This window comes from Ranitomeya imitator, chromosome 5, assembly GCF_032444005.1.
Source record: "Ranitomeya imitator isolate aRanImi1 chromosome 5, aRanImi1.pri, whole genome shotgun sequence".
Lineage (NCBI taxonomy): Eukaryota > Metazoa > Chordata > Amphibia > Anura > Dendrobatidae > Ranitomeya > Ranitomeya imitator.
Window position 1 is genome coordinate 8,624,976 of NC_091286.1, and position 21,353 is coordinate 8,646,328.

Here is a 21,353-nt window from a genome sequence, read left to right on the forward strand (position 1 = left end):
GACAGGAAGCATGGATCAAAGCATCAGGTGGAGTTAAGTAGAGAAGAAGCTAACGAGCTCACCAGATCACCTGAGGGAGGAAACTCAGAAGCTGCAGTACCACTTTCCTCCACAAACGGAAGATCCCAGAGAGAATCAGCCGAAGTACCACTTGTGACCACAGGAGGGAGCTCTGCCACAGAATTCACAACAGTACCCCCCCCTTGAGGAGGGGTCACCGAACCCTCACCAGAGCCCCCAGGCCGACCAGGATGAGCCACATGAAAGGCACGAACAAGATCGGGAGCATGGACATCAGAGGCAAAAACCCAGGAATTATCTTCCTGAGCATAACCCTTCCATTTAACCAAATACTGGAGTTTCCGTCTTGAAACACGAGAATCCAAAATCTTCTCCACAATATACTCCAACTCCCCCTCCACCAAAACCGGGGCAGGAGGGTCAACAGATGGAACCATAGGTGCCACGTATCTCCGCAACAACGACCTATGGAATACATTATGTATGGAAAAGGAGTCTGGGAGGGTCAGACGAAAAGACACAGGATTAAGAACCTCAGAAATCCTATACGGACCAATAAAACGAGGTTTAAACTTAGGAGAGGAAACCTTCATAGGAATATGACGAGAAGATAACCAAACCAGATCCCCAACACGAAGTCGGGGACCCGCACAGCGTCTGCGATTAGCAAAACGTTGAGCCCTCTCCTGGGACAAGGTCAAATTGTCCACTACATGAGTCCAAATCTGCTGCAACCTGTCCACCACAGTATCCACACCAGGACAGTCCGAAGACTCAACCTGTCCTGAAGAGAAACGAGGATGGAACCCAGAGTTGCAGAAAAATGGCGAAACCAAGGTAGCCAAGCTGGCCCGGTTATTAAGGGCGAACTCAGCCAAAGGCAAAAAGGACACCCAGTCATCCTGATCAGCAGAAACAAAACATCTCAGATATGTTTCCAAGGTCTGATTGGTTTGTTCGGTCTGGCCATTAGTCTGAGGATGGAAAGCCGAGGAAAAAGACAAATCAATGCCCATCCTACCACAAAAGGCTCGCCAAAACCTCGAAACAAACTGGGAACCTCTGTCAGAAACGATATTCTCTGGAATGCCATGCAAACGAACCACATGCTGGAAGAACAATGGCACCAAATCAGAGGAGGAAGGCAACTTAGACAAGGGTACCAGATGGACCATCTTAGAAAAGCGATCACAGACCACCCAAATGACTGACATCTTTTGAGAAATGGGAAGATCTGAAATAAAATCCATAGAGATATGTGTCCAAGGCCTCTTCGGGACCGGCAAGGGCAAAAGCAACCCACTGGCACGAGAACAGCAGGGCTTAGCCCGAGCACAAATCCCACAGGACTGCACAAAAGTACGCACATCCCGCGACAGAGATGGCCACCAAAAGGATCTAGCCACTAACTCTCTGGTACCAAAGATTCCAGGATGACCAGCCAACACCGAACAATGAACCTCAGAGATAACCTTATTCGTCCACCTATCAGGGACAAACAGTCTCTCCGCTGGACAACGATCAGGTTTATTAGCCTGAAATTTTTGCAGCACTCGCCGCAAATCAGGGGAGATGGCAGACACAATTACTCCTTCCTTGAGGATACCCGCCGGCTCAGACAAACCCGGAGAGTCGGGCACAAAACTCCTAGACAGAGCATCCGCCTTCACATTTTTAGAGCCCGGAAGGTACGAAATCACAAAGTCAAAACGGGCAAAAAAACAACGAGCTTGTCTAGGATTCAAGCGCTTGGCAGACTCGAGATAAGTCAAGTTCTTATGATCAGTCAATACCACCACGCGATGCTTAGCTCCTTCAAGCCAATGACGCCACTCCTTGAATGCCCACTTCATGGCCAGCAACTCTCGGTTGCCCACATCATAATTTCGCTCAGCAGGCGAAAACTTCCTGGAAAAGAAAGCGCATGGTTTCATCACTGAGCAATCAGAACCTCTCTGCGACAAAACAGCCCCTGCTCCAATCTCAGAAGCATCAACCTCGACCTGGAACGGAAGAGAAACATCTGGTTGACACAACACAGGGGCAGAAGAAAAACGACGCTTCAACTCTTGAAAGGTTTCCACAGCAGCAGAAGACCAGTTGACCACATCAGCACCCTTCTTGGTCAAATCGGTCAATGGTTTAGCAATACTAGAAAAATTGCAGATGAAGCGACGATAAAAATTAGCAAAGCCCAGGAACTTTTGCAAACTTTTCAGAGATGTCGGCTGAGTCCAATCATGGATGGCTTGGACCTTAACAGGATCCATCTCGATAGTAGAAGGGGAAAAGATGAACCCCAAAAATGAAACCTTCTGCACACCAAAGAGACATTTTGATCCCTTCACAAACAAAGAATTAGCACGCAGGACCTGAAAAACCGTTCTGACCTGCTTCACATGAGACTCCCAATCATCCGAGAAGATCAAAATGTCATCCAAGTACACAATCAGGAATTTATCCAGGTACTCTCGGAAGATGTCATGCATAAAGGACTGAAACACTGATGGAGCATTGGCAAGTCCGAACGGCATCACTAGATACTCAAAATGACCCTCGGGCGTATTAAATGCAGTTTTCCATTCATCGCCTTGCTTAATTTGCACCAGATTATACGCACCACGAAGATCTATCTTTGTGAACCAACTAGCCCCCTTAATCTGAGCAAACAGATCAGACAACAATGGCAAGGGGTACTGAAATTTAACCGTGATCTTATTAAGAAGGCGGTAATCAATACAAGGTCTCAGCGAACCATCCTTCTTGGCTACAAAAAAGAACCCTGCTCCTAATGGCGACGATGACGGGCGAATATGCCCCTTCTCCAGGGATTCCTTCACATAACTGCGCATAGCGGTGTGCTCAGGTACGGATAAATTAAACAATCGACCTTTAGGGAATTTACTACCAGGAATCAAATTGATAGCACAATCACAATCCCTATGCGGAGGTAGGGTATCAGACTTGGGCTCATCAAATACATCCCGGTAATCAGACAAGAACTCTGGGACCTCAGAAGGGGTGGATGACGAAATTGACAGAAATGGAACATCACCATGTACCCCCTGACAATCCCAGCTGGACACCGACATGGATTTCCAATCCAATACTGGACTATGGGCTTGTAGCCATGGCAACCCCAACACAACCACATCATGCAGATTATGCAACACCAGAAAGCGAATAACCTCCTGATGTGCAGGAGCCATGCACATGGTCAGCTGGGTCCAGTATTGAGGTTTATTCTTGGCCAAAGGCGTAGCATCAATTCCTCTCAATGGAATAGGACACTGCAAGGGCTCCAAGAAAAACCCACAACGCTTAGCATATTCCAAGTCCATCAAATTCAGGGCAGCGCCTGAATCCACAAATGCCATGACAGAATACGATGACAAAGAGCAGATCAAGGTAACGGACAGAAGAAATTTTGACTGTACCGTACCAATGGTGGCAGACCTAGCGGACCGCTTAGTGCGCTTAGGACAATCAGAGATAGCATGAGTGGAATCACCACAGTAGAAACACAGACCATTCAGACGTCTGTGCTCTTGCCGTTCAACTCTAGTCAAGGTCCTATCACATTGCATAGGCTCAGGTTTAAGCTCAGGTAATACCGCCAAATGGTGCACAGATTTACGCTCATGCAAGCGTCGACCGATCTGAATGGCCAAAGACATAGACTCATTCAAACCAGCAGGCATAGGAAATCCCACCATAACATCCTTAAGGGCTTCAGAGAGACCCTTTCTGAATATAGCTGCCAGCGCAGATTCATTCCATTGAGTGAGCACTGACCACTTTCTAAATTTCTGACAATATACCTCTATCTCATCCTGAGCCTGACAAAGAGCCAGCAAATTCTTTTCTGCCTGATCCACTGAATTAGGCTCATCGTACAGCAACCCAAGCGCCAGGAAAAACGCATCAATATTACTCAATGCAGGATCTCCTGACGCAAGAGAAAACGCCCAGTCCTGAGGATCGCCGCGCAAAAAAGAAATGACGATCCTAACCTGTTGAACTGGGTCACCAGAAGAACGAGGTTTCAAAGCCAGAAATAGTTTACAATTATTTTTGAAACTCAGAAATTTAATTCTATCTCCAAAAAACTAATCTGGAATAGGAATTCTCGGCTCTAACAGATTTCTGATCAATAGTGTCCTGAATCTTTTGTACTCTTGCCGAGAGCTGATCCACACATGAAGACAGACCTTTAATGTCCATTGCTACACCCGTGTCCTGAACCACCCAAATGTCTAGGGGAAAAAAAAGACAAAACACAGTGCAAAGAAAAAAAAATGGTCTCAGAACTTCTTTTTTCCCTCTATTGAGAATCATTAGCACTGTTGGCTTCCTGTACTGTTATGAAAACTGATATGAAGGCAATTCAGTAACACAATGGACATGGAGGTCAGAGCACATACAGTGGTCTGACAAACACCCAAAATAATAGAACGAGCTCTGAGACGTGGGAACTCTGCAGACCGCAATCCTTGATCCTATCCAACCACACTAAAGGTAGCCGTGGAGCGCTCCTGACCAGAACCTAGGCGCCTCGTCACAGCCTGAGAAGCTAGCTAGGCCTGAAGATAGAAAAATAAGCCTACCTTGCCTCAGAGAAATTCCCCAAAGGAAAAGGCAGCCCCCCACATATAATGACTGTGAGTAAGATGAAAACACAAACATAGAGATGAAACAGATTTAGCAAAGTGAGGCCCGACTAGCTGAATAGAACAAGGATAGGGAAGATAACTTTGCGGTCAGCACAAAAACCTATAAATAACCACGCAGAGGGGACAAAAAGACCCTCCGCACCGACTAACGGTACGGAGGTCGTCCCTCTGCGTCTCAGAGCTTCCAGCAGGCGAGAAAAACACCAATAAAGCAAGCTGGACTGAAAAATAGCAACAAAATAACAAAAGCAAAACTTAGCTTTGCAGAGCAGCAGGCCACAGGAATGATCCAGGGAAAAAACCAGTCCAACACTGGAACATTGACAGGAAGCATGGATCAAAGCATCAGGTGGAGTTAAGTAGAGAAGAAGCTAACGAGCTCACCAGATCACCTGAGGGAGGAAACTCAGAAGCTGCAGTACCACTTTCCTCCACAAACGGAAGATCCCAGAGAGAATCAGCCGAAGTACCACTTGTGACCACAGGAGGGAGCTCTGCCACAGAATTCACAACACCTCCATTACATGGAATGGGTGAGAAAAGGTTGTCGAGCATGTCGTATCCCTCATCCTGGATCATCTCCAGTTATCGGAGACCACACTGGTGCTTCATCAAGAACATCACACTCGTCTCGCAGGAGAATAGGCCCTTGATCTTATGTGCTTCACCCTACGGGTATGAAAGACGGAGTCGCCCTTAATCCCATTATTGCATTGTGAGCTTCTAGATTACAAAATATTCTAGTAAGTTCATGTCACGCCAAATCTGCACTAACAAGTCTATCCTGCAAGTGGGGGTCTATTACCAAATAATGCGGACAGTTAAAATTCAGACATCTGGTGTGATAGGTCTCCGTACATCGATCACTTCTGAGAAGTAATTTTGGTTTCTGGAAAACTGTTATTTGTTGAGATGCGGCACCGCAATGGGCTCCAATGTGGCCCCTCAGATGCAATTTATGGTGATGTTTGCAGAGGATGACTTTTGTTGGGGCCAACCGAGCGTCCTCTGATGTTTTTTGACTGTAGGACGGGAACAGCAAAATGTGACGATAAATTCTCATCAGGGAGATATAAGTTCCCTGGTCACCACAGCGGCCACATCAGGAAACAGGACTTTATCCACCGACCTAAGTGAGGAGGAAACTGATACAAATTGTCTGTTACTCCTCAGAGAAGACATACGGATACTTAAAGAAATCCGGCCCTAAATCACAGTTTCAATGAGTGAAACGTGACCATGAATTATGTGAACAAAGACTTGCTGAAGTGGAACTTAAATTCCTATGTGTGGGGTCTCTGAGTCCTAAGAGGGGAACTGATATGATTCATAGAGAATAATTATAGTGAGGTCACTCGATGTCGCAGTCAGAGTGTAATAGAGCTGGTATCACAGCTGGGGAGATGAGAAGATTTGAAGCCGAATGTGAGTGCCGGGGTCATGTGACTGATGTAACGGTGTGGCCATAGGCTGTACACCAGCGTGGTGCATGTGTCTGTGTGACTGGCGTCCTATAAAATGCATTTATAATACTGAGCTTCCAACCCCCATGGATGATGGGAGTGTGAGTGCTTACTCATCAGTGTTGTGCCTCTGCCCTGGTCATGGGACTGCCCTTGTCATGGGACTGCTGCATCCTGCTGTGACCCGGCGTCAGTGAATTTGACAGATTTTTTTCCTTTATGTTAATCCAATTTACATCCTTTATGGTGCATTGTTAACAATTACAGAACTATTCTGCCTGCTGATGGTTTCCAGGCAACATTTTTTTTTATAAACGGAAAAGAACAAAAATAATTAACATAATAAAGTAAAAAGTGCAAAATTCAGTCATGATGATTTATGTTATAAAGATGAGAAACTGGATGATGCAAAACCAAATGTAGAGGAGTCAATGGCTATTCTTAGCTGATAACAGGGAGTAATACACTGCTATACACTGACAGGAGATATCCTGCAGGTGTGTGATCCCTTTAAGTTGTGCACACAGGGGCGGTGACTCGTTTGCTCTTGGCCTTGGGTTGAGGATTAGGTGATGCCAGGTCAGGTATGTTGATCCTTATGTGGTTGTCCTCCACTTCAGATATATCATTGTAATGGCAGAACAAGAAACTCCGACATGTAAACAGCACAAAACAGAACCAGATCATAAACCATAGAAACCACAAAACACAGCGGGCTCTGCTCTGTCACATTACTCATCCCCGTCAGATTCTGGCTGACATTTCTGTTATCTCTGTTACAGCTCCGCAGAGACGTCACCATCTCTCCCAGGCTTCCGAATACATTACACAGTAATATCCCTGTATACACACGGCTTAGAAACACATGACGAGATCCTGTCTGCAGCCACCACTAGTGGGAGCTCCCTGTATACAGAGATACATGATAAGATCCTGTCTGCAGCCACCACTAGGGGGAGCTCCCTGTATACAGAGATGCATGATAAGATCCTGTCTGCAGTCACCACTAGGGGGAGCTCCCTGTATACATAGATGCATGATAAGATCCTGTCTGCAGCCTCCACTAGGGGGAGCTCCCTGTATACAGAGATATGTGATAAGATCTTGTCTACAGCCACCACTAGGGGGAGCTCCCTGTATACAGAGATACATGATAAGATCCTGTCTGCAGCCACCACTAGGGGGAGCTCCCTGTATACAGAGACACATGATAAGATCCTGTCTGCAGCCACCACTAGGGGGAGCTCCCTGTATACAGAGACACATGATAAGATCCTGTCTGCAGCCACCACTAGGGGGAGCTCCCTGTATACAGAGACACATGATAAGATCCTGTCTGCAATCACCACTAGGAGGAGCTCCCTGTATACAGAGACACATGATAAGATCCTGTCTGCAATCACCACTAGGGGGAGCTCCCTGTATACAGAGACACATGATAAGATCCTGTCTGCAATCACCACTAGGAGGAGCTCCCTGTATACAGAGATACATGATAAGATCATGTCTGCAGCCACCACTAGGGGGAGCTCCCTGTATACAGAGACACATAATAAGATCATGTCTGCAGTCACTACTAGGGGGAGCCCCCTGTATACAGAGATACATGATAAGATCATGTCTGCAGTCACCACTAGGGGGAGCTCCCTGTATACAGAGACACATAATAAGATCCCGTCTGCAGCCACCACTAGGGGGAGCTCCCTGTATACAGAGATACATGATAAGATCCGGTCTGCAATCACCACTAGGGGGAGCTCCCTGTATACAGAGGTACACGATAAGATCATGTCTGCAGTCACCACTAGGGGGAGCTCCCTGTATACAGAGACACATGATAAGATCCTGTCTGCAGTCACCACTAGGGGGAGCTCCCTGTATACAGAGATACATGATAAGATCCTGTCTGCGGTCACCACTAGGGGGAGCTCCCTGTATACAGAGACACATAATAAGATCATGTCTGCAGTCACCACTAGGGGGAGCTCCCTGTATACAGAGACACATGATAAGATCCTGTCTGCAGCCACCACTAAGGGGAGCTCCCTGTATACAGAGATACATGATAACATCCAGTCTGCAGTCACCACTAGGGGGAGCTCCCTGTATACAGAGATACATGATAAGATCCTGTCTGCAGCCACCACTAGGGGGAGCTCCCTGTATACAGAGACACATGATAAGATCATGTCTGCAGTCACCACTAGGGGGAGCTCCCTGTATACAGAGACACATGATAAGATCCTGTCTGCAATCACCACTAGGAGGAGCTCCCTGTATACAGAGATACATGAAACAATCCTGTATGCGGCCACCACTAGGGGGAGCTCCCTGTATACAGAGACACATGATAAGATCCTGTCTGCAGCCACCACTAGGGGGAGCTCCCTGTATACAGAGATACATGATAAGATCCTGTCTGCAGCCACCACTAGGGGGAGCTCCCTGTATACAGAGATACATGATAAGATCCTGTCTGCAATCACCACTAGGGGGAGCTCCCTGTATACAGAGATACACGATAAGATCATGTCTGCAGTCACCACTAGGGGGAGCTCCCTGTATACAGAGACACATGATAAGATCCTGTCTGCAGCCACCACTAGGGGGAGCTCCCTGTATACAGAGACACATGATAAGATCCTGTCTGCGGTCACCACTAGGGGGAGCTCCCTGTATACAGAGATACATGATAAGATCCTGTCTGCGGTCACCACTAGGGGGAGCTCCCTGTATACAGAGACACATAATAAGATCATGTCTGCAGTCACCACTAGGGGGAACTCCCTGTATACAGAGACACATGATAAGATCCTGTCTGCAGCCACCACTAAGGGGAGCTCCCTGTATACAGAGATACATGATAACATCCAGTCTGCAGTCACCACTAGGGGGAGCTCCCTGTATACAGAGATACATGATAAGATCCTGTCTGCAGCCACCACTAGGGGGAGCTCCCTGTATACAGAGACACATGATAAGATCATGTCTGCAGTCACCACTAGGGGGAGCTCCCTGTATACAGAGACACATGATAAGATCCTGTCTGCAGTCACCACTAGGGGGAGCTCCCTGTATACAGAAATACATGATAAGATCCTGTCTGCAGCCACCACTAGGGGGAGCTCCCTGTATACCGACATACATGATAAGATCCTGTCTGCAGCCACCACTAGGGGGAGCTCCCTGTATACAGAGACACATGATAAGATCCTGTCTGCAATCACCACTAGGAGGAGCTCCCTGTATACAGAGATACATGAAACGATCCTGTATGCGGCCACCACTAGGGGGAGCTCCCTGTATACAGAGACACATGATAAGATCCTGTCTGCAGCCACCACTAGGGAGAGCTCCCTGTATACAGAGATACATGATCAGATTCTGTCTGCAGCCACCACTAGGGGGAGCTCCCTGTATACAGAGATACATGATAAGATCTTCTCTGCAGTCACCACTAGGGGTGCTCCCTGTATACAGAGACACATGATAAGATCCTGTCTGCAATCACCACTAGGAGGAGCTCCCTGTATACAGAGATACATGAAACGATCCTGTATGCGGCCACCACTAGGGGGGGCTCCCTGTATACAGAGACACATGATAAGATCCTGTCTACAGCCACCACTAGGGAGAGCTCCCTGTATACAGAGATACATGATAAGATCCTGTCTGCAGCCACCACTAGGGGGAGCTCCCTGTATACAGAGATACATGATAAGATCCTGTCTGCAGTCACCACTAGGGGGAGCCCCCTGTATCCAGAGATACATGATAAGATCCTGTCTGCAGTCACCACTAGGGGGAGCTCCCTGTATACAGAGATTTATGATAAGATTCTGGCTGCAGCCACCACTAGGGAGAGCTCCCTGTATACAGAGACACATGATAAGATCCTGTCTGCAGCCACCACTAGGGTGAGCTCCCTGTATACAGAGATACATGATAAGATCCTCTCTGCAGCCACCACTAGGGGGAGCTCCCTGTATACAGAGATACATGATAAGATCCTGTCTGCAGTCACCACTAGGGGGAGCTCCCTGTATACTGAGATACATGATAAGATCCTGTCTGCAGCCACCACTAGGAGGAGCTCCCTGTATACAGAGATACATGAAACGATCCTGTATGCGGCCACCACTAGGGGGAGCTCCCTGTATACAGAGACACATGATAAGATCCTGTCTGCAGCCACCACTAGGGAGAGCTCCCTGTATACAGAGATACATGATCAGATTCTGTCTGCAGCCACCACTAGGGGGAGCTCCCTGTATACAGAGATACATAATAAGATCTTCTCTGCAGTCACCACTAGGGGTGCTCCCTGTATACAGAGACACATGATAAGATCCTGTCTGCAATCACCACTAGGAGGAGCTCCCTGTATACAGAGATACATGAAACGATCCTGTATGCGGCCACCACTAGGGGGGGCTCCCTGTATACAGAGACACATGATAAGATCCTGTCTACAGCCACCACTAGGGAGAGCTCCCTGTATACAGAGATACATGATAAGATCCTGTCTGCAGCCACCACTAGGGGGAGCTCCCTGTATACAGAGATACATGATAAGATCCTGTCTGCAGTCACCACTAGGGGGAGCTCCCTGTATACAGAGATTTATGATAAGATTCTGGCTGCAGCCACCACTAGGGAGAGCTCCCTGTATACAGAGACACATGATAAGATCCTGTCTGCAGCCACCACTAGGGTGAGCTCCCTGTATACAGAGATACATGATAAGATCCTGTCTGCAGCCACCACTAGGGGGAGCTCCCTGTATACAGAGATACATGATAAGATCCTGTCTGCAGTCACCACTAGGGGGAGCTCCCTGTATACTGAGATACATGATAAGATCCTGGCTGCAGCCACCACTAGGGGGAGCTCCCTGTATACAGAGACACATGATAAGATCCTGTCTGCAATCACCACTAGGAGGAGCTCCCTGTATACAGAGATACATGATAAGATCATGTCTGCAGTCACCACTAGGGGGAGCTCCCTGTATACAGAGACACATAATAAGATCATGTCTGCAGTCACCACTAGGGGGAGCTCCCTGTATACAGAGATACATGATAAGATCATGTCTGCAGTCACCACTAGGGGGAGCTCCCTGTATACAGAGACACATAATAAGATCCTGTCTGCAGCCACCACTAAGGGGAGCTCCCTGTATACAGAGACACATGATAAGATCCTGTCTGCGGTCACCACTAGGGGGAGCTCCCTGTGTACAGAGATACATGATAAGATCCTGTCTGCAGTCACCACTAGGGGGAGCTCCCTATATACAGAGATACATGATAAGATCCTGTCTGCAGTCACCACTAGAGGGAGCTCCCTGTATACAGAGATACATGATAAGATCCTGTCTGCAGCCACCACTAGGGGGAGCTCCCTGTATACAGAGATACGTGATAAGATCATGTCTGCAGCCACCACTAGGGGGAGCTCCCTGTATACAGATATACATGATAAGATCCTGTCTGCAGTCACCACTAGGGAGAGCTCCCTGTATACAGAGATACATGATAAGATCCTGTCTGCGTCCACCACTAGGGGGAGCTCCCTGTATACAGAGATACATGATAAGATCCTGTCTGCAGTCACCACTAGGGGGAGCTCCCTGTATACAGAGATACATGATAAGATCCTGTCTGCGTCCACCACTAGGGAGAGCTCCCTGTATACAGAGATACATGATAAGATCCTGTCTGCAGTCACCACTAGGGGGAGCTCCCTGTATACAGAGATACATGATAAGATCCTGTCTGCGTCCACCACTAGGGAGAGCTCCCTGTATACAGAGACACATGATAAGATCCTGTCTGCAGCCACCACTAGGGGGAGCTCCCTGTATACATAGATACATGATAGGATCCTGTCTGCAGCCACCTCTAGGGGGAGCTCCCTGTATACATAGATACATGATAGGATCCTGTCTGCAGCCACCACTAGGGGGAGCTCCCTGTATACATAGATACATGATAGGATCCTGTCTGCAGCCACCACTAGGGGGAGCTCCCTGTATACATAGATACATGATAGGATCCTGTCTGCAGCCACCACTAGGGGGAGCTCCCTGTTTACAGAGATACAAGATAAGATCCTGTCTGCAGCCACCACTAGGGGGAGCTCCCTGTATACATAGATACATGATAGGATCCTGTCTGCAGCCACCACTAGGGGGAGCTCCCTGTATACATAGATACATGATAGGATCCTGTCTGCAGCCACCACTAGGGGGAGCTCCCTGTATACATAGATACATGATAGGATCCTGTCTGCAGCCACCACTAGGGGGAGCTCCCTGTTTACAGAGATACAAGATAAGATCCTGTCTGCAGCCACCACTAGGGGGAGCTCCCTGTATACATAGATACATGATAAGATCCTGTCTGCAGTCACCACTAGGGGGAGCTCCCTGTATACAGAGATACATGATAAGATCCTGTCTGCAGTCACCACTAGGGGGAGCCCCCTGTATCCAGAGATACATGATAAGATCCTGTCTGCAGTCACCACTAGGGGGAGCTCCCTGTATACAGAGATTTATGATAAGATTCTGGCTGCAGCCACCACTAGGGAGAGCTCCCTGTATACAGAGACACATGATAAGATCCTGTCTGCAGCCACCACTAGGGTGAGCTCCCTGTATACAGAGATACATGATAAGATCCTCTCTGCAGCCACCACTAGGGGGAGCTCCCTGTATACAGAGATACATGATAAGATCCTGTCTGCAGTCACCACTAGGGGGAGCTCCCTGTATACTGAGATACATGATAAGATCCTGTCTGCAGCCACCACTAGGAGGAGCTCCCTGTATACAGAGATACATGAAACGATCCTGTATGCGGCCACCACTAGGGGGAGCTCCCTGTATACAGAGACACATGATAAGATCCTGTCTGCAGCCACCACTAGGGAGAGCTCCCTGTATACAGAGATACATGATCAGATTCTGTCTGCAGCCACCACTAGGGGGAGCTCCCTGTATACAGAGATACATGATAAGATCTTCTCTGCAGTCACCACTAGGGGTGCTCCCTGTATACAGAGACACATGATAAGATCCTGTCTGCAATCACCACTAGGAGGAGCTCCCTGTATACAGAGATACATGAAACGATCCTGTATGCGGCCACCACTAGGGGGGGCTCCCTGTATACAGAGACACATGATAAGATCCTGTCTACAGCCACCACTAGGGAGAGCTCCCTGTATACAGAGATACATGATAAGATCCTGTCTGCAGCCACCACTAGGGGGAGCTCCCTGTATACAGAGATACATGATAAGATCCTGTCTGCAGTCACCACTAGGGGGAGCTCCCTGTATACAGAGATTTATGATAAGATTCTGGCTGCAGCCACCACTAGGGAGAGCTCCCTGTATACAGAGACACATGATAAGATCCTGTCTGCAGCCACCACTAGGGTGAGCTCCCTGTATACAGAGATACATGATAAGATCCTGTCTGCAGCCACCACTAGGGGGAGCTCCCTGTATACAGAGATACATGATAAGATCCTGTCTGCAGTCACCACTAGGGGGAGCTCCCTGTATACTGAGATACATGATAAGATCCTGGCTGCAGCCACCACTAGGGGGAGCTCCCTGTATACAGAGACACATGATAAGATCCTGTCTGCAATCACCACTAGGAGGAGCTCCCTGTATACAGAGATACATGATAAGATCATGTCTGCAGTCACCACTAGGGGGAGCTCCCTGTATACAGAGACACATAATAAGATCATGTCTGCAGTCACCACTAGGGGGAGCTCCCTGTATACAGAGATACATGATAAGATCATGTCTGCAGTCACCACTAGGGGGAGCTCCCTGTATACAGAGACACATAATAAGATCCTGTCTGCAGCCACCACTAAGGGGAGCTCCCTGTATACAGAGACACATGATAAGATCCTGTCTGCGGTCACCACTAGGGGGAGCTCCCTGTGTACAGAGATACATGATAAGATCCTGTCTGCAGTCACCACTAGGGGGAGCTCCCTATATACAGAGATACATGATAAGATCCTGTCTGCAGTCACCACTAGAGGGAGCTCCCTGTATACAGAGATACATGATAAGATCCTGTCTGCAGCCACCACTAGGGGGAGCTCCCTGTATACAGAGATACGTGATAAGATCATGTCTGCAGCCACCACTAGGGGGAGCTCCCTGTATACAGATATACATGATAAGATCCTGTCTGCAGTCACCACTAGGGAGAGCTCCCTGTATACAGAGATACATGATAAGATCCTGTCTGCGTCCACCACTAGGGGGAGCTCCCTGTATACAGAGATACATGATAAGATCCTGTCTGCAGTCACCACTAGGGGGAGCTCCCTGTATACAGAGATACATGATAAGATCCTGTCTGCGTCCACCACTAGGGAGAGCTCCCTGTATACAGAGATACATGATAAGATCCTGTCTGCAGTCACCACTAGGGGGAGCTCCCTGTATACAGAGATACATGATAAGATCCTGTCTGCGTCCACCACTAGGGAGAGCTCCCTGTATACAGAGACACATGATAAGATCCTGTCTGCAGCCACCACTAGGGGGAGCTCCCTGTATACATAGATACATGATAGGATCCTGTCTGCAGCCACCTCTAGGGGGAGCTCCCTGTATACATAGATACATGATAGGATCCTGTCTGCAGCCACCACTAGGGGGAGCTCCCTGTATACATAGATACATGATAGGATCCTGTCTGCAGCCACCACTAGGGGGAGCTCCCTGTATACATAGATACATGATAGGATCCTGTCTGCAGCCACCACTAGGGGGAGCTCCCTGTTTACAGAGATACAAGATAAGATCCTGTCTGCAGCCACCACTAGGGGGAGCTCCCTGTATACATAGATACATGATAGGATCCTGTCTGCAGCCACCACTAGGGGGAGCTCCCTGTATACATAGATACATGATAGGATCCTGTCTGCAGCCACCACTAGGGGGAGCTCCCTGTATACATAGATACATGATAGGATCCTGTCTGCAGCCACCACTAGGGGGAGCTCCCTGTTTACAGAGATACAAGATAAGATCCTGTCTGCAGCCACCACTAGGGGGAGCTCCCTGTATACATAGATACATGATAAGATCCTGTCTGCAGTCACCACTAGGGGGAGCTCCCTGTATACATAGATACATGATAAGATCATGTCTGCAGTCACCACTAGGGGGAGCTCCCTGTATACATAGATACATGATAAGATCCTGTCTGCAGCCACCACTAGGGGGAGCTCCCTGTATACATAGATACATGATAGGATCCTGTCTGCAGCCACCACTAGGGGGAGCTCCCTGTATACAGAGATACATGATAAGATCCTGTCTGCGTCCACCACTAGGGAGAGCTCCCTGTATACAGAGATACATGATAAGATCCTGTCTGCAGTCACCACTAGGGGGAGCTCCCTGTATACAGAGATACATGATAAGATCCTGTCTGCGTCCACCACTAGGGAGAGCTCCCTGTATACAGAGATACATGATAAGATCCTGTCTGCAGCCACCACTAGGGGGAGCTCCCTGTATACATAGATACATGATAGGATCCTGTCTGCAGCCACCACTAGGGGGAGCTCCCTGTATACATAGATACATGATAGGATCCTGTCTGCAGCCACCACTAGGGGGAGCTCCCTGTATACATAGATACATGATAGGATCCTGTCTGCAGCCACCACTAGGGGGAGCTCCCTGTATACATAGATACATGATAGGATCCTGTCTGCAGCCACCACTAGGGGGAGCTCCCTGTTTACAGAGATACAAGATAAGATCCTGTCTGCAGCCACCACTAGGGGGAGCTCCCTGTTTACATAGATACATGATAGGATCCTGTCTGCAGCCACCACTAGGGGGAGCTCCCTGTATACAGAGATACATGATAGGATCCTGTCTGCAGCCACCACTAGGGAGAGCTCCCTGTATACAGAGATACATGATAGGATCCTGTCTGCAGCCACCACTAGGGGGAGCTCCCTGTATACATAGATACATGATAGGATCCTGTCTGCAGCCACCACTAGGGGGAGCTCCCTGTTTACAGAGATACAAGATAAGATCCTGTCTGCAGCCACCACTAGGGGGAGCTCCCTGTATACAGAGATACATGATAGGATCCTGTCTGCAGCCACCACTAGGGGGAGCTCCCTGTATACATAGATACATGATAGGATCCTGTCTGCAGCCACCACTAGGGGGAGCTCCCTGTATACATAGATACATGATAAGATCCTGTCTGCAGTCACCACTAGGGGGAGCTCCCTGTATACAGAGATACATGATAGGATCCTGTCTGCAGCCACCACTAGGGGGAGCTCCCTGTATACAGAGACACATGATAAGATCCTGTCTGCAGCCACCACTAGGGGGAGCTACCTGTGATCCCACCACTAACCAAGTCCTCTCTTTTCCCAGTCCTTCCCAGTAAGAATATTCTATGACCGTCTGACTGGAAATGTCCGGGATCTGGATGGAGTTTTGCAGGATGGACCACTGGAGTACGGAGCTGATGAGCTGCGGAGGGAGACCACACTCTTCTGGCTGCGACAAGAGAGACTATCGCTTTTTAGGAAGTGAGGAAAGATTAATAAAGGAGAGATCTGACCTGACCACCTCCTTAGACTATGGGGGGCCACACTCTCCTGCTCCCCTATAAGGCTGACATCAGCGCAGGGGTGGGGGTCGCTCACTGTTCGTCTGCCTTAGTCCCTAAGATTGTGTTCCAGTTCCCTCCCAGACCTAAGATCTCTGCCGTCAGGTTCCATCCTTCTGTCTCTAATATTGTCACAAAGTCTACAAGAAACATTCTAAACCGTCTCTTTAAAACATTGTACACAAATCCTCCAAGTCTATAAGGCCACACCCAGTTATCAGAAGGCAACACCCACTTGTCCATACTCGGGCCGTTTCCTCCTGAATATTACTGATGATTTTTTTTTTTATTTTTTAGGTCTCATTTTTATTTAGAATACAAACTGACCAAGTTATTAGTGCGCCCCCTGGAGGATCCACAGCCTGGCAGCCGCTATGGCCTTCGTGGGTATAGCCGCCAGACCGACAGTGCTGCGCTCTCCACCGCTCCCTGCTCAGCCGTCCCCCAGCAGTCCAGCGCACCCGGTATCTGGCCAGCGGAGCCGCTGGGGTCTGCAGGAAGGTTCCCCATTCGTGTGCACAGCGCCCCCGCCGCCCCTGGTGAGTACAGTGATGGCGGTCAGTGACGTCACATTACGGATCCGCGTGCTGCGTTGTTATACTGTCCTCGGCTCTGCGCAAAATGTACATAAAATTACTGTAATTATCTGATTTCCTCCATCCGCCGGCTGCACGCCGCACACTTCCCGCAGCAGTGACTGCACACATTTCCTTCCCACAGGATATGAGTCTGACACGTACAGACTGCTCCTGGAGAAGTATGGAGACCCCATTATGAGGCTCTGCCCGCCCGCGGACCCTAGGGTGGAGGACGGTGCCATCTATACGGAATCTGCTCACAGTGACACTGCCGGTGAGGAGAAGCTGGCGGGGGGCGGATGACTGACTTGATGATTTAGCTGTTTTCTTATTCAGATGCCCCTGCTGCTCCTCTTCCCCTCTCACAGCACAATCACAGGCAGAGAAAGTGCAGCTACATCCCCCTCCTATCCTCTCACAGCATGCACAGACACTGCAGCTGCATCCCCCTCCTATCCTATGACAGCACATAGACACAGAACCTGCAGCTGCATCCCCCTCCTATCCTCTCACAGCATGCACAGACAGACAGGCTGCATCCCACTTCTATCCTGTCACAGCACATAGACACAGAACCTGCAGCTGCATCCCCCTCCTATCCTCTCACATCACGTAGAAACAGAACTTGCAGCTGCATCCCCCTCCTATCCTCTCACAGGACGTAGAAACAGAACTTGCAGCTGCATCCCCCTCCTGTCCTCTCACAGCATGCACAGACACTGCAGCTGCATCCCCCTCCTATCCTCTCACAGCACGTAGAAGCAGAACTTGCAGCTGCATCCCCCTCCTATCCTCTCACAGGACGTAGATACAGAACCTGCAGCTGTATTCCCCCCTTCCACAGCACGTAGACACAGACACTGCAGCTGCATCCCCCTCCTATCCTCTCACAGCATGCACAGACACTGCATCTGCATCCCCCTCCCATCCTCTCACAGCACGTAGAAACAGAACTTGCAGGTGCATCCCCCTCCTATCCTCTCACAGCATGCAAAGACACTGCAGCTGCATCACCCTCCTGTCCTCTCACAGGACGTAGATACAGAACCTGCAGCTGTATCCCCCCTTCCACAGCACGTAGACACAGACACTGCAGATACATCCCCCTCCTATCCTCTCACAGCATGCACAGACACTGCATCTGCATCCCCCTCCTATCCTCTCACAGCACGTAGAAACAGAACCTGCAGCTGAATCCCCCTCCTATCATCTCACAACATGCACAGACATTGCATCTGCATCCCCCTCCTATCCTCTCACAGCACGTAGAAACAGAACTTGCAGGTGCATCCCCCTCCTATCACAGCATGCAAAGACACTGCAGCTGCATCCCCCTCCTATCCTCTCACAGCATGCACAGACACTGCATCTGCATCCCCCTCCTATCCTCTCACAGCACGTAGAAACAGAACCTGCAGCTGCATCCCCCTCCTATCCCCTCACAGCACATAGAAACAGAACCTGGAGCTGCATCCCCCTCCTATCCTCTGACAGCATGCACTGACACTGCAGCTGCATCCCCCTCCTATCCTCTCACAGCATGCAGACACTGCTGCTGCATCCCCCTCCTATCCTCTCACAGCATGTAGAAACAGAACCTGCAGCTGCATCCCCTCCTATCCTCTCACAGCATGCACAGACACTGCTGCTGCATACCCCTCCTATCCTCTCACTGCATGCAAAGACACTGCAGCTGCATCCCCCTCCTATCCTCTCACAGCTCCTAGAAACAACTTGCAGCTGCATCCCCCTCCTATCCTCTCACAGTACGTAGAAACAGAACCTGCAGCTGCATCCCCTTCCTATCCTCTCACAGCACGTAGAAACAGAACCTGCAGCTGCATCCCCCTCCTATCCTCTGATAGCATGCACTGACACTGCAGCTGCATCCCCCTCCTATCCTCTCACAGCATGCACAGACACTGCTGCTGCATCCCCCTCCTATCCTCTCACAGCACGTAGAAACAGAACCTGCAGCTGCATCCCCCTCCTATCCTCTCACAGCATGCAAAGACACTGCAGCTGCATCCCCCTCCTATCCTCTCACAGCATGCAAAGACACTGCAGCTGCATTCCCCTCCTATCCCCTCACAGCACGTAGAAACAGAACTTGCAGCTGCATCCCCTCCTATCCTCTTACAGGACGTAGATACAGAACCTGCATCTGCATCCCCCTTCTAGCCTCTCACAGCACGTAGAAACAGAACTTGCAGGTGCATCCCCCTCCTATCCTCTCACAGCATGCAAAGACACTGCAGCTGCATCCCCCTCCTATCCTCTCACAGGACGTAGATACAGAACCTGCAGCTGTATCCCCCCTTCCACAGCACGTAGACAGACACTGCATCTGCATCCCCCTCCTATCCTCTCACAGCACGTAGAAACAGAACCTGCAGCTGAATCCCCCTCCTATCCTCTCACAGCACGTAGAAACAGAACCTGCAGCTGCATCCCCCTCCTATCCTCTGACAGCATGCACTGACACTGCATCCCCCTCCTATCCTCTCACAGCATGCACTGACACTGCTGCTGCATCCCCCTCCTATCCTCTCACAGCACGTAGAAACAGAACCTGCATCTGCATCCCCCTCCTATCCTCCCACAGCACGTAGAAACAGAACTTGCAGCTGCATCCCCCTCCTATCCTCACAGCATGCACAGACACTGCTGCTGCATCCCCCTCCTATCCTCTCACAGCACGTAGAAACAGAACCTGCAGCTGCATCCCCCTCCTATCCTTCCTCAGCATGCACAGACACTGCTGCTGCATCCCCCTCCTATCCTCTCACAGCATGCAAAGACACTGCAGCTGCATTCCCCTCCTATCCCCTCACAGCACGTAGAAACAGAACTTGCAGCTGCATCCCCTCCTATCCTCTTACAGGACGTAGATACAGAACCTGCATCTGCATCCCCCTCCTAGCCTCTCACAGCACGTAGAAACAGAACTTGCAGGTGCATCCCCCTCCTATCCTCTCACAGCACGTAGAAACAGAACTTGCAGCTGCATCCCCCTCCTATCCTCACAGCATGCACAGACACTGCTGCTGCATCCCCCACCTATCCTCTCACAGCACGTAGAAACAGAACCTGCAGCTGCATCCCCCTCCTATCCTCTCACAGCACGTAGAAACAGAACTTGCAGCTGCATCCGCCTCCTATCCTCACAGCATGCACAGACACTGCTGCTGCATCCCCCTCCTATCCTCTCACAGCACGTAGAAACAACCTGCAGCTGCATCCCCCTCCTATCCTCCCACAGCATGCATAGACACTGCTGCTGCATCCCCCTCCTATCCTCTCACAGCATGCAAAGACACTGCAGCTGCATTCCCCTCCTATCCCCTCACAGCACGTAGAAACAGAACTTGCAGCTGCATCCCCTCCTATCCTCTTACAGGACGTAGATACAGAACCTGCATCTGCATCCCCCTCCTAGCCTCTCACAGCACGTAGAAACAGAACTTGCAGGTGCATCCCCCTCCTATCCTCTCACAGCATGCAAAGACACTGCAGCTGCATCCCCCTCCTATCCTCTCACAGGACGTAGATACAGAACCTGCAGCTGTATCCCCCCTTCCACAGCACGTAGACAGACACTGCAGCTGCATCCCCCTCCTATCCTCTCACAGCATGCACAGACACTGCATCTGCATCCCCCTCCTATCCTCTCACAGCACGTAGAAACAGAACCTGCAGCTGAATCCCCCTCCTATCCTCTCACAGCACGTAGAAACAGAACCTGCAGCTGCATCCCCCTCCTATCCTCTGACAGCATGCACTGACACTGCAGCTGCATCCCCCTCCTATCCTCTCACAGCATGCAAAGACACTGCAGCTGCATCCCCGTCCTATCCTCTCACAGCACGTAGAAACATAACCTGCAGCTGTATCCCCCTTTTCCACAGCACATAGACAC

At 49.6% G+C, this 21,353-nt stretch overlaps 1 protein-coding gene across 2 annotated transcripts in view; it reads left to right on the forward strand.

Annotated features, from left to right (window-relative positions):
• The window catches only part of LOC138681058 (uncharacterized), a 137,646-nt gene that overhangs the window by 57,256 nt on the left and 59,037 nt on the right, over positions 1–21,353 (forward strand). For both annotated transcript variants that reach the window (XM_069768277.1, XM_069768276.1), the window contains 3 exons: positions 16,619–16,776; positions 17,154–17,395; positions 17,577–17,708. In XM_069768277.1, the coding sequence (XP_069624378.1) occupies positions 16,619–16,776; positions 17,154–17,395; positions 17,577–17,708 (532 nt within the window). The remainder of the gene's footprint in view (positions 1–16,618; positions 16,777–17,153; positions 17,396–17,576; positions 17,709–21,353) is intronic.